The sequence below is a fragment of the Sabethes cyaneus genome, chromosome 1 (genome assembly GCF_943734655.1).
Source record: "Sabethes cyaneus chromosome 1, idSabCyanKW18_F2, whole genome shotgun sequence".
Taxonomy (NCBI): domain Eukaryota; kingdom Metazoa; phylum Arthropoda; class Insecta; order Diptera; family Culicidae; genus Sabethes; species Sabethes cyaneus.
In genome coordinates, this window is record NC_071353.1 from 61321529 (window position 1) to 61339475 (window position 17947).

The 17947-nt window shown below is 39.0% G+C and overlaps 1 protein-coding gene and 2 pseudogenes across 1 annotated transcript; 2 read left to right on the plus strand and 1 right to left on the minus strand.

Moving 5' to 3' along the window:
• The first annotated feature begins 4257 nt into the window (after positions 1 to 4257).
• LOC128745739 (cytosolic Fe-S cluster assembly factor NUBP2 homolog) lies at positions 4258 to 12141 on the plus strand (annotated as a pseudogene).
• A 115-nt stretch (positions 12142 to 12256) lies between these two features.
• On the minus strand, positions 12257 to 15142 carry LOC128745740 (probable ATP-dependent RNA helicase DHX35; annotated as a pseudogene).
• Positions 15143 to 16148: 1006 nt separating this feature from the next.
• LOC128736589 (CCR4-NOT transcription complex subunit 11) lies at positions 16149 to 17315 on the plus strand. Its single transcript, XM_053831082.1, has 2 exons — positions 16149 to 16656; positions 16710 to 17315. The coding sequence occupies exons 1-2, from the start codon at positions 16315 to 16317 to the stop codon at positions 17139 to 17141; spliced, it is 774 nt and encodes a 257-aa protein (XP_053687057.1). The 5' UTR covers positions 16149 to 16314; the 3' UTR covers positions 17142 to 17315.
• The last annotated feature ends 632 nt before the right edge of the window (positions 17316 to 17947 follow it).

The window sequence follows — 17947 nt, forward strand, 5'->3', positions numbered from 1 at the left end:
CGCGCATTAAAGAACAGATTTTATGATTTTACAAATCATCTAGTGGGATGTACGGTTCCCGAAGTTCCCCGAAGGATAATTTCCCGTAATTTATTTTCCCGAATGTAATGTTTTCTCGTACCCGTACCTATGTACCCTATGTACCACTTTTCCGTAAAACAGTTCTTGGAAAATGCTGCTTCTCCTTGGGTGAACCACATTAAATGTTTGTTTAACAGTTCTGATTCCGAGTGAAATGCATCTTTCGACGATAGTGTAAAAGTTGAACATTTTGTATGGGATTTTCATTTAGCAAATATTTCGCCTTCTGAAACAAATAATCTAGCAACAATGCAGCTGCGTATGTCTGTATTGCCGCACGCACAGCTTATTCTGCGATCAATAGACATTTGGAATAAATAATTTTTATAAAATCTAGCTATGTAATTCCTTTTCATAATAATTTTACTACAGTTAATGGTCGTACCGTAAATAGTTATGCTGCTGTTGTCTGTTATTGCTAATTCTTTTAAAAACCAGCGATTTAAATTAGAGATTTTGAGTTTAACGATGCTATAAATATTAATAACATACTCAAGGAACCTTTCTCTGAAGCTTTTATTTCGAATAATTATTAAAAAGCTGGTAAAAATTTAGAAAAATCTGCTCAAAAAATGTTCTCGGTTTGATATGGCGTCTCTATCTATAACAGGCTTTTAGACGTTACTCTTTTGGAGGCTCCCTAATCGGTGGTTTGACAAGTCTCTGTTCGATTTCGATATTCGATTGGACTAGAAATACTCACAGTAAGAGATGAATACAGTGGTAACCCGATTTTGTCACTCCCCAATTTTGTCACTCCCCGATTTTGTCACGTTTTTGACCCGATTTTGTCACCCCCGATTTTGTCACGCTTTTGATTTATCAAAAGCTTAGTATGTCAAATGTGTTAAAACACTGTGAAAAGAATTGTGTTCAACAAGTTGATTATCGTGGAGTTTCCACAAAAGTTGTTTCTTATCTCCACAACTATAATAGCTAGAAGGTTACATTCTTTGGCAAAGTTCTTTATAATAATCTTCTCAAAAGTTTTGTAGAACATTGTTTTGCTCTATCTCTTACTGCTTGAAAAATAAATTTTCTATCTTACTTTTAGGGGGGTTAATCAAAGAATCGTTCATACCATAAGAAAGAGCTTCTTACGCTGTGAAATTTCTCTGAACATAGTTAACCAGTATAATTAACCATTTCGGCGCAATTAAAAAACGCGTGTGTTCATACCTTTGGGAGTGCTGTGAAAAGGTGACAAATGTCCACAGAGAGGTAGAAGGAAGTGCGACATGTCCTAAAAGTGATCAGAATGAAGTATATGTAGTTCGATCTAAGTTATCTGCAAAAAAATAAAAAATTGAAAAAATACCCGATTTAGTGACTGCCCCGTTTTTGTCACCCCTAAATTCATCATGGGGGTGACAAAATCGGGTCATTACTGTATATGAATATATGGTACTACCACCTGCCTTAGCAGAACATCCGTTCATAGTAATGAGCCTATCATGTCAAAAAGAGTTGAACATATTCAACGATTGGCCATGCTTCCCAACTCTTGTATGAAGGGCCAAAAGGGAATTGGTCGATAAGCAACATCACTTACACGTACCAGGGATTTAGAGAATCTCCTTCCAAGGGCTAAGTCACCTGAGTCAATCGTTGAATAAACCGTCTTAATGCAGAATGACTCCAGCAGCTGGGGGGAAGAGCCCGCTCATTATCCACGATGTGTTGTTAATCGGGTTAAGATTAACCCTAGAAAGTTGACTGTTTCACTCTCCCTAGGCCCACCGCATCAAACAAGTGCTCTGATGGTCCCTCCCTCTTCCCGATTCTAGTTTATTTATGAAATGTGGTATATATGGGTAAAAATAGAACAATCTCACCAGCAGTCCTTCGAACGGAATAGAGTTGCGTCCTTTTAGTTTCCATAAGTACTTCTAATAATTAATTTAATTTTTCTTCTGGTATCCAATATCCATGTGCAGTATTAACACTCGTATTGGCCAAAGTTTTCACTATATAGCAGTAAATGCTTCATAAGCTAAAACGAAAAAAATAATTAAAATAACTTATATTATGCTTACCTATTAATCAGATCGTGTGGCCACGATCTACCGTCTGCACAAAACCTCGATTATGAGATCAGGCAGCCGGGAACCACACAGTATCGCATCTCCTTGGCTACTCAATAGAGCATTACCGGGTATGGCCACGTGGAGGCGCTAGGTAGGGGCTTAGGATAGCTAGAGCTATATTGGACGCTCATTTGCCTTCCCCATTTCATACCCTAGAAATACTCACGGGAACAGATACGCGGAAACCAAGGGTCAGTCGCTTAGAACATTGTAGCAGGCTCAATTTAGGGAACAGATTATCTCACTGATTTCAATTGCGGTACATTCATTTCACAGTTTGTTGTACACTGAGGCCCAACTTGAAACTTTAAATCTTGAAATGTTAGAAATTGGCAGCCCTGTCAATGTTTGTTATTGTCCCTTATTTATTTATTTATTTATTTATTATTAAATCAACGGACTCGAGATAGCCCCAATGATTGTCGCTAGTTACATAAAAATACAGTCAAGTGAGTAAAATACAAATACAAAAACAGTTAAAATATAAGTCTACATCACTCGCGGATTATTGCTCCCGAAAAAAAGCTTGCAAATCTTCTGCCAAGTATTCGACGCGACAGATGAAAATCGAATAATGACGACACTTGATTCAAAACTCGCTGCAAGCCACCGAAAGCGCCATTCATAGAGTAATTAGTGCGACGAACTGGTAGTCTCAGCATGGCGCTATTACGCAGTGCTCGTGGTTGTACATTTATGTTATTCTGCTCCATAAGCACAGCATGTCTATTCTACCCTGCAGGCAATCCGCAATAAACAAAGCTCTAGAGGCAGCTCTACGAACATAGAGAGGTTCCAAGTCAATCAGCTGACAGCGGCTTACATAACTAGGTAGACGGAACGGGTCTCTCCATGGCAACCTACGCAAGGCGAATCGAAGAAATCGGCGCTGAACTGATTCAATTCTCTCTGTACTGTTGTTGTAGTTAGGATTCCAAACGGGCGAACAGTATTCCAGGATGGACCGCACCAGCGAACAATATAGTGACTTAAGGCAATATATATCAGAGAACTTTTTCGCGATCCTGAAAATGAAGCCTAATGACCTCGAAGCTTTAGCGATAATGTACGAAATATGCTCCATGTACATTAACTGCGGGTCCAAGATAACTCCCAGGTCTTTTATATACGAAACACGTTCGATGGGTGTGCCGTTGAGCTCATAACAAAACAGGATCGGGTCTTTTTTTCTGGAGAAAGTGATTATTGAACACTTCCCCGGGTTCACTAACATGCGGTTCACATCGCACCAAGCGGCAAAGGCCTCCAACTGATTTTGGAGAAAGTGACAATCGTCTGTCGAACGGATCTGGGAAAACATTTTCAGGTCATCTGCATACGAGAGTCGAGGGCATTTGATAGCCAAATTAACATCGTTGAAGTAGAGCAGAAAGATCAAAGGTCCAAGATGGCTTCCCTGAGGTATACCTGAAGAGGCTAGATAGCTATCGGACCTACAATCTCCAATGGCAACCACCAACTGTCGATTGGCCAGATATGAGCGAAACCAGCGCAAAAGGTTGTCGCTAACGCCCAGTCTATGCAATTTTGCAATTGCGATGTCATGGTTTATCTTATCAAAAGCGGCCGACAAGTCTGTGTATAAGACATCGGTTTGAGCACGGTGGTCCATACTTCCCGTTATGTATGATGTTAGACACAGCAGGTTAGTGGTGGTAGAGCGCTGGGAAATGAAGCCATGTTGATCGGCACTTAGATATTGTTTGCAGTGTGACAATAGAGGTTCCATGATTACCAACTCAAATAGTTTTGAAACTGCACTGAGCGATGTGATTCCTCTATAGTTGTTCACATCTCGTTTACTACCTTTTTTATGCACAGGAAACATATGCGCAAATTTCCAACATGATGGGAATACGCCGCTAGAGATAGACATTCGGAATAGGTAAAGCAATGGCGTCAAAAAACAGGATATGTGTCTCTTCAGGAATGCAGAAGGTACTCCATCAGGTCCAGGGTTGAAGGACGACTTAAGCATGGAAGCGGCTTTTGAGATTTTCTCGACGTTGACATCAATGGCACCTAGTGTTTGACCATAAATTGGAACATTGCATGCTGCTAGGGCAACATGGTCGACGCTCAATACCTCGTTAGTGAAAACACTTGCAAATTTGCTGGAAAAGGAACGGCATATATCCTGAGGTGCGGCAGCGATTTCCCCGTTATACTCCATAGAAGACGGGAGGCCGGACTCTCTGCGTTGATCGTTTACATAGTTCCAGACGCACTTCGGGTGACGCTTTAGTTTCCGTTGAATGCTCTGTTGATGGCGTGAAAAGCATTGCCTACTGGCTCACTCTCGCATAATGACGTTTTAGCGAAAGCGTGCGATGCTTCGTGAATCTCCGCAATGCTGCTCTTTTGAATGACTTCAGTTTGCGCAACTCATTCGTGTACCAAGAGGGGTGAGAAGTGTTGCGGTGACTTCTTTTCGGGACGTGTCGATCTATAACATATAACAGAACATGTGAAAAGGTTTGCGCCGCGGCTTCAACGTCCTCTGGGTCAAGTATCTCTGCCCAGTCAATACTGGACAATACGTCATTAATACTATGCATATCAGCTTTACGGAAGTTGTAGGATATAGCCGCGGGAAATTCAATGAAGTCGCGAAGGTGCTTATCCTCAATACAGACTATCAGGGGTGGGTGGTGCAGGACTGGCTTAATTAGCGGACATGGAGCTGCGGTGATGAAGGGGGGCTTTTCTAATGAGCTCACGAAACAGAGATCCAACAGAGATCAAAACGATAAAAAAGTCAGGCTGAGTGCAGGTGAGTTTGAGAGTTTCACACGATCAGAACCTCGGCGGCACAGTAAGACACAGACTGAACAAAATTTTCATGAATGAGGTGAACGAAATGTTCTCAGCGACTTACCCTTGGCGGAAACTAAAGCCAACGATTTGGCATCAGTGTACAAAAACACTTGCTGCAGAGCAAAATGCTGTGGCAGTGTGACTTGATTGTTTTCAACGTGATCCGCTTTAGTTTTATTTACATCAATTTTGCACAATAGAGCGATATATTTTTCAACTTAATCAGTGTAAAATGCATTGCAAAGCTTTATACACACTGTGTCCTAGTATAATATTCAAGGTGCGTGACAATAGCTTAAGTAGATTTCATAACTATTTCAATACTTGTTAATCAAACATTTAAGCAAACAGTATGCGTGTTCGATTGGTTCCCTTTTGACAATTCTCGCTGCTCGACTGGCTCCCAAGATGGCTGTTTCCGCGTATCTCTATATTGCTGTTGCAGTTGAAACACGTAATAATCGACGTGTGACATTTCGGTTTTATTGTGCAAAATTGATGTAAATAAAACGGAAGCGAATCATGTTGAAAACAATCTAGTCACACTGCTACAGCATTTTGCTCCGCAGCTAGTGCTGGCAGTTTTTGTACACTGATGCCAAAACGTTGGCTGGAATTTCCGCGTATCTCTTACCATCCCTGTCACGACAGGTGTCAGCTGAAGCCGCCTCCGATAGTGGTGGTAATAGAGGTAGACAACAAATTTTGAAACAAAATTTAAACGAGACAACGTTTGTATTTAATGCTGCGCAGTATGACGAAAGCAGCGTGGTGTTTCCCTTTTTTTGTTTATCGTAAAAAATAAGACTATAAAAAGTTAGAATTTTTCCTATCTTATGTTGCCGATAGCACAAAACAACGAACATCGTTCATTATCTACATCCTGCATGCAACATATTTTCTGAACTATAAAACCCTATGATTGCGTAATTTTTACAGATGCTGTCAAAATCGAGCCAGCAAGCCTGGCTCAAACGGCTTCAAGAAAAATGTATGAGAATGACGTTCGTGCCAGGGATGTGGTTGACGAACGTAAAGCTGCAGCCACCTCCAAAAGTTTACTGTAACTGTAGAGTGACTATATACAGAGTGGCGACAAGTCATCCCAAATGTATGCAATGCGGCTTTTCCAAGGTTTTTCTTTCTCTTTCCTGCATACGCGTTGGATAGGTCGTCTGCTCGATTGGAATGACACTGACAGATAATTATCATTCCAATTTTGACATTGTCGCCACTCTGTATATAGTCACTCTATGTAACTGTATATAGGGGTGAAGCCGGTGAAGCGGAATAGGAATTTATTATAAAGAGTGCAAGAAATCGAAACATTTTGGTAGATTTTCACCCACACGTACATACGGGCATTTCTATAAGTGTGCAAGAGATCGTTTAATACCGTCAACTCGAATATGTAGATACTTTACGTAGAGTGACTATATACAGAGTGGCAACAATGTCAAAATTGGAATGATAATTATCTGTCAGTCCTAAAAATAAAAAATAAGAAAACTTATCCAATTTAATTCTACTATGTGTATTTTATTCAATGACAGATACGTATTTCGCCTACGACTTGCAGGCTTCCTCAGTCTGTTTTCGAACTAGCCCGAAACTACGACTGAGGAAGCCTGCAAGTCGTAGGCGAAATACGTATCTGTCATTGAATAAAATACACATAGTAGAATTAAATTGGATAAGTTTTCTTATTTTTTATTTTTAGGTTTCGTATTCTACTAAGACGCTCCAAAAACTTCAGTCTATCTGTCAGTGTCATTCCAATCGAGCAGACGACCTATACAACGCGTATGCAGGAAAGAGAAAGAAAAACCTTGGAAAAACCGCATTGCATACATTTGGGATGACTTGTCGCCACTCTGTATATTGGGTAAATATTGTCAGTTCAGAGAAAAATATTCTCATCGGGCGATTTTGAACGAAAAAGAAGAAGCAACTGCGCAGTTGTCAAACTTCTCAAACACTGAAACAAAAACGCCGTTATGAATTACACATGATACACTCATAATTGGAAATGCACAAAAATCGTCTATTTTTTTCATTTAAATATAGAAAAACGTTTATCTAGTCACATATTGCCATATTTTATTTACTCACATATTGAAAAAACGTCCCGTCGAAATTTATTTGTTTATAACATTCAAACAACCGAACCGATTTTAATGATTTTGGTTCCAAATGAAAAGTTTCCCGATGAAGTTTTTAGGGAAAGTATTAGGCTGAAGCAATAAAACGAAATACACTTCTAATTAAAAATACGCGTGAATAATAATCTTTTAATTATGTTGGATTTGGTGTAGGCCAAAAATAAATTACCCATAATCCGTACCTATTCAGCTTTTTACGAGCCATACTGGTAGACGTGTTCGTAATATTTGAACATTTTTGACATTTCCCTAATACATTGCACGTTTTCTTTCCTAGGTCTATAGAGCTTTCTGACAGCTCAAGCACCCACACTAGCGAACACGAAATACGCGTGTATATACATGATGTTTACCTCATTTTGGGGAACAGCTGATGCTGGAGGAACAAACCGAAAAATAGCGATTACTAGTTGTGTTTCTCCGTTTGCCACACTGCAGAGCACATATTTCAGTCAAATTTTTCATCCTGTTCCAAATTCAAGCACATATTTTGAAAATTTGCTGGTATTTAAGCCAGCGGAAGACGAAACTCATTCTGTACCTTGGTGACAAACGAATGCATCTCTTTTGTTTACTGTTGTTGTTTGCCTCATTTTCAAGCACCAATACACACATACAGTCAACCAAAAAAGTATTCGGACAGCAGCGCATAAAATTTTCTTTTAGTAATTTTGCACAGTATTTTTGCAAAGAATGGTAACACATATTTTTTAAAACAATGTTTAACTAAAGCATATTTAGATGCACAACAAAAATTCGGGGAAAAGCTTTCCGTTTTGAAGATAGGGTACATATAGTTTGAATTGCTCAAAAATGCAGCCAAAAAAGTATTCGGACAGTTAACTATTAGTTGAAACAAATGTCCTTTCTCGCTCAACTACTACCTTGTAGGACCATTTACATTCTTGATGACCTGTTTTAATCTGTTAGGGATAAAATTAACAATTTTTCAAATATCCCTCTGTGAAATGCTGACCATTTTTTACAAGAGGTCGGTTTAAGTCATTGTGATAAGAAATCGAATGATTTCTCATTTAGAAATGAAATTATCTAAAAAGATGTTCAAAAGGGTTCAACTCTAGACAGAATGCTGATGTTTCGATAGCGCTAGGACAATTGTATGGTGCCTACCGCTTACAATTATCGACAGTATGATTAGATTCAACATCCCGGTACAATATATATGTACCACACAATTACAATTTTGCTTTAATTTGACCTAAAATTGTTGAGATAGTTGAGTTTACATTTAGTTCTACCCAAAAATATATATCTTTGCTGCCTCGGAGCTTTGCATGCATCCCAACAAGGTATGACACTAACCGCATTGCATGTTTACTTGCTGACGAGTGATTTTTCTCTTGTAAACCTTCTCTTTTAGTTATTCTTGCATAGGGGTTGTAGATGTCGTACCTTGTTGGGGTACTTGGAAAGCTCCGAGGCAGCAAAGATATATATTTTTGGGTAGAACTAAATGTAAACTCAACTGTCTGAACAATTTTAGGTCAAATTAAAGCAAAATTGTAATTGTGTGGTACATATATATTGTACCGGGATGTTGAATCTAATCATACTGTCGATAATTGTAAGCGGTAGGCACCATACAATTGTCCTAGCGCTATCGAAACATCAGCATTCTGTCTAGAGTTGAACCCTTTTGAACATCTTTTTAGATAATTTCATTTCTAAATGAGAAATCATTCGATTTCTTATCACAATGACTCAAACCGAGCCCTTGTAAAAAAATGGTCAGCAATTCACAGAGGGATATTTGAAAAATTGTTAATTTTATCCCTAACAGATTAAAACAGGTCATCAAGAATGTAAATGGTCCTATAAGGTAGTAGTTGTGCGAGAAAGCACATTTGTTTCAACTAATAGTTAACTGTCCGAATACTTTTTTGGCTGCATTTTTGAGCAATTCAAACTATATGTACCCTATCTTCAAAACGTAAAGCTTTTCCCCGAATTTTTGTTGTGCATCTAAATATGCTTTAGTTAAACATTGTTTTAAAAAATATGTGTTACCATTCTTTGCAAAAATACTGTGCAAAATTACTAAAAGAAATTTTTATGCGCTGCTGTCCGAATACTTTTTTGGTTGACTGTAACTGGAAAGGTCTATCCAGCTTTCCACGAGCGATAATGGCGGTATTTGAGCACAAGTGGGCATAATCTTGTGACATTCATTGGAGGAGCGTCGAGTTCGCCCTGACGGAGTTACTATGGAAACATCCATGATTGTTTGTTGTTCGAGTGTAAAAATATAAACATTGTTTCATTTTGCAGATCAGCTGAAGTGGAACATAGTTGAACGGATTCAAACTTTTGTAGTGGTTTGTGGCCATAATTTCCTGAAAGCACCGGCTCAGGATACTTTCTACAATCGTGCGAATTAAACATTCGAATGCACTCAGAGGCAAACGTGAACATTGAACTTCATATTAGTCGAACCGTTGCCAAGTTTGCTCTCGAACAGCGTCTCGTTTTGATAAGAAACTTTCCGCTGCGTATTTGGCCATTCTCCCTGAAATATCCGAAAACTGCGAAGCCACAATTCATAAAACTTGTCCGTTCATTTATGTTCCTCTTTAGCTGATCTGCAAAATTGAACAATGTTTACATTTTTACATTCGAACCTTGATTCGAACAACAAACAATCATGGATGTTTCCATAGTAACTCCGTCAGGGCGAACTCGACGCTCCTCCAATGAATGTCAAAAGATTGTGCCCACTTGTGCTCAATAACCGCCATTATCGCTCGTGGAAAGCTGGATAGAACAAGACAAATTTTGATATTTAACTTTTGTCATACAAATAAGATTCTAAGTTGAATTTATATTTTATTAAAATTATGTACTTCTTTAGGTTTGTGAGTGTGAGTGTGAGTGGTAAGCTACTATAATAATGAAAATCAAAAAGACTGCACACGATTAAACAAGCAACACATAATTCCCCAGCATTTCCAACCAATAAGCATTTCCAATGCAATTTAAATGCAAGCCAATAAGCATTTAAGTTGCCTTAAATGCTATTTTGGCAAAATATGCGGCTATTTTACTGCTAGTCCTCTTATAATGCTTACAATGCTTATTTGCAAAATGCTGATAAACAGCAACCTGCAGTATACAACGCCAGGGATGCTAATAAACGCTTGATTTACTGCTTATACTAATGCTTATTGGTTACCTGGGTATAATTGGTTCATTTTGGCTGTACTTGATTCATCGGAAGTCCAGGCGTAGAAATTATATGTCTCAAAGCGCACGTGACGTGGCATTGAAATTGATTTTAGCGAGGATGTTTGGAGAGTCCAACTCGCCCACTAAAACTTTCCTGATTAACAGAACTCTTTCAGTTTTTCTCCTATTGTTGAGAATTTCAATGTTGAGTAGGTTGCAGTGGTCTTTCTTGATACGGCGGAAGCACTAAAGGGTTTCACCAGGGTAGAAATCTCAAAGCATGCCGTAAGAATTTTGTCTGTACTGCTTCCAACCTGGAGGACCAAATTCCAGTGAGGGGCTCCAAACTTCAGCAGCATACTCTAGGATAGAACACACAATAGAGAAGTACAGGGAACGTAAGCAAGATATACCGTGTACCCCCGTTGGTATGACCTTCTTTAATCTGAACATTTTTAATCTGTACCCCGGTGGTATGAATGCGTTCACATTAAAAACCGATCAAGCGTCACACACAATTGACGTTAAAGATGACCAGTAAATTAAAAAAAAAGCAAAAAATCTTTATGCGTTTCCTCTTGCTTAGGAGCTTTGACAATATAGCTCCTATTCAACTTACCTCTCTCCAGCACTCAAAATAGGCCATTTTAGTCAAAACTGCCGAGCCAATTTCATCTTCTACAAACCGAACCTTTAGAATTCGCGCATGTTTGAAATGTTTTCAAAACGTTTGTTTTCGTCAAATCAAAACAACAAGTTCATAGGGTGCGCGTCTTGCGCGTGTGTGAAAATGAATAGAGTTACCAAATATTCAGATTAAAAATGAACTCGCCCAATCTGAACGAGCTGTTTTTCATATTAGCGGGGGTTGAGTGTATCCAGCTTTCCACGAGCGATAATGGCGGATATTGAGCACAAGTGGGCACAATCTTTTGACATTCATTGGAGGAGCGTCGAGTTCGCCCTGACGGAGTTACTATGGATACATGCATGATTGTTTGTTGTTCGAGTGTAACAATGTAAACATTGTTTAATTTTGCAGATCGCGTTAACCTTATCGGAATCCGGTTAAAAGGTGAGTCATTTGAATTGGCAAAATATAATCATGTTTTTTAATCAACACTTTCGTTTTGGTTGGCTTATTAGACATTGATCTGTGCGGTCCCAGCGTTCCATTCTTGCTAGGACTAGAGGATCACGATGTTCACCAATGCGAAGAAGGATGGGTACCAGTTTATACCAGTGCCGAAAAGAAACTGGCCGTTATGTCGATTGGTTTTCTATTGAAGAGCCGAACCGAAGCTGTTGTTTGGCGAGGACCCAAGAAGACTGCAATGATCAAACAGTTTTTAGCGGACGTCGCTTGGGATGAGCTGGATTATCTCATTATCGATACTCCTCCGGGGTTTTCGGACGAACACATCACCGTCATGGAAAACTTGAAGGGAGTAAACGCAGATTGTGACAACGCCTCAGGAAATGGCCTTGGAAGACGTCCGAAAGGAGGTAACTTTCTGTAAGAAACTGGGATACCGATCATTGGGATTGTAGAGAATATGAGCGGCTTTGTGTGTCCCAATTGTGCCGAATGTACGAATATATTCTCTTCGGGAGGTGGATTAGCGTTGGCAGAACTGGCAAAAGTGCCCCACTTGGGGACATTACCGATCGATCCACGTGTTGGTGGATTGGGGTGTACGGGAAAGGCATGTGTGAATGAACTACCAGATTGTACCACGTCACAAGTGCTGAGAGATATTGTTAAGGTTTTAACAGTGGAAAAGCAATAAAACTTAAGCTTAATTTGAAATAAATTTTTACGTTCGAAACTTCCACGATCCAAACTGGTCATCAAATTAAAATACAAGAAATTATTTGGCTTTAAAACTCCAAGTATACTAAGGCTTAGAAAATATCTCTTACGACCGTAACTTTATGGTAATAGTGAGGTGCCAGTTCTGTGAGCCACTCTTGTTTAATAACGGTACCTTTATAAACAATTTGGTACGCTGTTCTACGGTATACAATGCCGAAAGTGGATGAATCGAAAGCTCTGTGTCACCTCGTACCGTTTTGTAAACCCCAGAATGATGCAAATAAGCAGCGTATGGAAAAAATCCCGACACAATGCAGCGGCATATAGTTTCCACATTGTCACCACAAGAAAGCAGTGGTATGTTTAGTTCTCGTTCCAGCATGCTGCAAAGTTGTGTTTTGATTTCATGTGCGCGTTTCAAATTACGATAAATCAAAAAATTTCGTCCACAGAATTCTTTCGTGCGATAATTTGCTGTGTACACATTCAAAAGTGTGATCAGATCTCCCTCAGAAACTTCAAAATTACGCTTCCCAATAGGGAGTATGGACGCCTGGCCGCTCACTGGTTTTGAGAAAACTGATTGAACTTGCAGCATGGCTATTATAATAAGAATTTCCTCTGAGCATCCCATCTCGCCGGCGTTGTACAGCATTTTAGCCAACATCGGATTTATAGGCATTTCTGCTAGGAAATAACCAATCGGGGACGTTAAGTTTCCATCGGAGTCGAGTGCATCCAGAGCGAACAAAGTCTCCAGTGAAGCCAGCAGATTCTTAGCCGGTGGTGGTGAAGGAAACGTGAACCGCAAGATGTTATCAATTCCCATAGCTTTTAGAAATAAAACCGTGCTGCAGAGATCGGTTTGGCGCATTTCCGGTGGAGTATAATCGGGTAGTTTGTCCCACTCTTCTTCGGTATAGAGACGGTAGACTTTTCCGCTGCGAATCCTTCCGGCTCTGCCTGCTCGCTGTTCCGCGGCTGCTTCGCTAGTCGGTACTATTACCAAACTGTTAGTGGTACTCTCGGCTGAATACCAGTTCAACTTTACAAATCCACTACCAATAACTGAAAGTAGTTGACATTAGAATTTCTTTACAGTTTCAAGCAAGCAGTTAAGTTACAAGCCGGCTTACCATAAGCAATTCCTGGAATTGTCACTGATGTCTCCGCTATGTTTGTAGCTAAAATAACTTTCCGAACTCCCTTAGGGGCGTTGAAAAAAACTTTCAACTGATCCGTGTTGGATAGCGTTCCGTACATGGGAAATATTGTCAAGTCATCCTTCCCACTAGCCTCTTTATGCTCACGCAAAAGATCGAGTGCTTTTAACACTTCTTCCTGCCCCGTCAGGAACGCAAGAATGTCTCCCGGTTTCTCACTACGATGGATTTTCATTACCGTTTCCACTGTTCCCTTCACGTAGTCTGGACAAGGTTCTGAAAGTGTAGTCCAAATTATTATATCTTTTTGAGCCTGACGAACAAAACCTTACCTTGCAAATAAAACACCTCGTAGGGATACATGCGACCTTGCGATCTGCAAAATTAAACAATGTTTACATTGTTACACTCGAACAACAAACAATCATGGATGTTTCCATAGTAACTCCGTCAGGGTGAACACGACGCTCCTCCAATGAATGTCAAAAGATTGTGCCCACTTGTGCTCAATATCCGCCATTATCGCTCGTGGAAAGCTGGATATCTAAATTCTTTGGATACCCTAAAAATGAAGCCCAAATTGATTGCCTTTAGATATTACCGTGGACCCCCGTTCGTTTGACCATTTTTAATCTGAACACTTTTTAATTTGAACCCCGTTGGTTTGCACGACGTGCAAATTAAAAATGGTTCAAATGTCATTCTCAACATGACATCATTTGTTCGATTCGTTTGTACTGACCTAGCGTGTTTAATCGGTTTCACATTTCGTTTTCCTAACGATTAAGAGAGGAATCCGATCGGAAAATGCAATATTCGCACTTGCAACTGCCAACTAAAACAAACCACCAAAACAATAACAAAGATCAGGGCGGCCAGTTCACACAGGTTTCAGCATATTTCGGGTTACCAGTTGTTCAAATTAAAAAGTAACCCCGTTAGTTTGCATGAGGAATCGTTCAAACGAACGGGGGTCCACTGTACATATGAGTAGTGTTTCCGAAAACAGAGGCTCGTATCAAGAAGACTTGGGAGTTCTTTGATTACATTTACCCTTTCCAGTATTTCGTTGCTGATGCGGTAGTTTCATATAATAGGTTCTTTCATGCGACTAAAAGAGATGATCATACACTTGCGCACGCTAGTGGAAAGCTCATTCTTTAGACACCAGTCTGCAAAAATGTCGATTAGTTTCTGTAGTTCACAGCAGTCTTCAATTGATTTGACCGGCACAAACATTTTAAGATCATCAGCGTATAGCAATCTGGATCCTCGTGGAAGTACAGCACAAACGTCTTTTAAGAATAAGGAAAACAATAGCGGTATGAGGTTACTTCTTTATGGAACGATATTGAAAAACATACAGGACAGTCCATCCGCTTGTCGAAACCCTCTGCGTGATTAAAAAGGACACGAGGGTGTCCCCGAAACGCGCACGCAGCGCATCACTTACTCCAGAGTAGCGTTGATTAGCCGCGTCAGTTTATCCGGAAAACCGTACTCAATGTAAATATAAAACGCTTACTAAATAATAGTCCGCCATCTTGGATTTAAAAATGGTGTCAAACATCTATTTTCGACTACTGGCAGTTATCTCCGATCTAAAAAAGTCTGTATTGCAAGGTTTTTCATGAAAAATGCTAAATAATAGTCCGCCATCTTGGATTTCAAAATAATGTCAAACATCTATTTTCGACTACTGGCAGTTAGACCCGTTCTAAAAAAGTCTAATTGCAAGGGTTTTCATCTAAAATGCTAAACAATAGTCCGTCATCTGGGATTTCAAAATGACGAGACTTACAAAGAACGCATGAGACTATTTTGCAAGATGACATTTAGTATCAGTGATGAAACTGACTGTCACCAGCCCCGATAGGGGTAGCAAGTACATGTAGTTCACTACGAGTTGAGTAAGGTTTTAAACTACCGCACGATTTAGTTAGATACTCTGTCTAGCTCACAGCAGCTCTATGTTTGATTCTAATGGGATGCTTTTTATGAGCTTTTCCATGCCAATAATTCGTATTTACATTGCTAACTCTAAAAAAATATGTTTCTGCGTCGTTGAAATGTATATTTTAAATGTGCTTTTTAAATTTTTGTGCGATTAAGGCTGTGAACCATTTCGCGAAATTTTTAACTTTTTAGTTAAAATTTGACAGTTTGATGGTTATTTCTCCTCGAGTGGTTAAAATCAGTTCAGAATGCGAACCATTTCATATTTGACATATTGATAGTTTTTTTGTTCAATGAGAGCCTATAAGGTGAGGATGAAAATATTGTTTATTCTGTTCGAGTTGAAATTGGATGAATTTTTGATGTTGATTTGCTTTTATTTGATAGATAAAATTCATCTCATTTCAACCCGGGTTGTTTGAACAAATTTATTATGCGATAAGCATCCATATCAATGCAAAAAAATCCAACGAAAAATCAGTGAAACACGTCGAAGCTCTCTTCCTCACCTGTGCATATCTCATTGGCTCTGAAGCGAACCATCGAACTGTCAAAACCTTGGTCAAAACTAACCATGCTCCCGAGCAGGGTTATTTTCGAAAAACCATCGAACTGTCAAATTTTAACCAAAAAGTTAAAAATTTCGCGAAATGGTTCACATCCTAAATGTATATTTTTGCAGGTTATGACTGAAAATAATTCAGCGTGTACGCATAATGTTTACGTGTTTCTTAAGATGAATTTGTATCAGTGTTTTATCAGAACTGTCAGTTTCGGTTGTCAGTTGCGGTTGTCAGAATGAGCGCAAAACGCTAATTTTTCTTTGAACGGACAATATAGTCACTCTAACTTTACGTATTTTACTCCGCTTCCGCTAGTCCTTGTGCCAAAAACGCCGAAAGCCCAAAAATTAACCGAAATATTGTGAAAGTTGGAACAATTCCAAAAATTAAATATCGGATATTTTAATAAATAAACGGTCCATTGTTTTGGTTGGTTTTTGCGATCAACAGTACGGCGAAGTTGTAATGGACGGCAAGCTCTCTAAGCATACAGAGAGCGGTCTAAGTGCTAGTGTTGCTATAAATGATGTTTTATTTAATGGTTTCGGCACACAATTCTTGACGGTTGCACCGCCACTTTTAAATTGCGATGATGAACTTATTTGGCTTGATATGACTAATCCAGCATTTCACAAACCTGTCTACAACAGCTTCATAAAAGAGTCTAAAGGCCTGGGAAAAGATGCGAAATATCTTATAACACAATCCTTCAAACAAGCTTTGAGTATTCAAGACCAAAATGATTTATTGCGTGAATTGGAAAAAGATCCTCAGCTAGTATACAATGTTGGATTGACTCCTGATAAGGTATTTAAAATATATTGTCTTACAAATTACATGCTTTAACAAAACATTCTTAGCTTCCGGATTTGGTAGAATATAATCCTCTAATTGCAATAGAAATTCTACTTAAATTGATCCACTCTCCTGGAATTACGGAATACTTCAGCGTTCTTGTAAATATGGAAATGTCGCTGCATTCTATGGAGGTGGTAAATCGATTGACCACGTCAGTTGAGCTTCCAAGTGAATTCGTGCACCTCTATATTAGCAACTGTATCTCATCATGTCAGGCAATCAAAGACCGCTATCTACAAAATCGCCTAGTTCGACTGGTTTGTGTTTTTCTTCAAAGCCTAATTAGAAATCGAATTATTGAAACTAGTGAGCTATGCATTGAACTAGAAGCGTTCTGCGTCGAATTTAGTCGTATACGAGAAGCCGCTGCTCTTTATCGGCTTCTTAAGCAACTTGAATCAGACTCTAATAGTACGATAGCTAAAATTAAGTGAATAAAAGCAAACATAGGTACTGGTGGACGTGGATCTTGTTATTACATGTTATAAGAAACAGTGATTATGTGATAACAATGATACGGTAAAAATCTAGCATTTGTAGGTAGCAAATTAAAAGTATGCTGCTTTTCAGTGCCAGAGTATTATAATAAAAACTTCGTTAGATCAGTTTCCAACTTCAATATTTCAGATTTGAATGAAATTGTGAAGAGTATATTCTTGGGTAAAGTCGTGTGTAGCCCTGTATGAAGTAATTTGCGGTTTCGTCACGTCACTTACAAGAATGACATTAGCTGCGGATCGGTTATGCTGGAGTGAGAGGGGAGCGAAGAGTGGATGAGAGGATCCGGGAGTTTGATATTTGATGTTTTTGATATCATTCCTACTGCAAACAGCCTCAGCGAACAAAGTACGTTCAAAGCAAGGTAATTTACTTGTGGTTATTTTCATGTATTGGTGAGAAAAGAAAAAATCGAAAAAATAGTTATGAAGTTTATGATGGATTCCATGCAAATTTCAATTTGTAGTTTTTGATAAAGAATATGCTTCGGATTTGACATATTTCAACTATAGCGTGGTGAAATCCGAGGTGAAATCGACTTGTTCATTCATATATTTTATTGATTTGGGAAGATTGCATGATGCAATATTACATATTTGCTAATATCTAATAGGCTCGTTGGTAGGTTTGAAGGACTGATAAGTAAATTACATAATGATTTTCTTCTGGTAGCGTTCCATTGGTCTGTTAGATGGCTTTTGTAGACGTTTGACTGATTGTTTCTGAAGCTTCTTGCATTTCA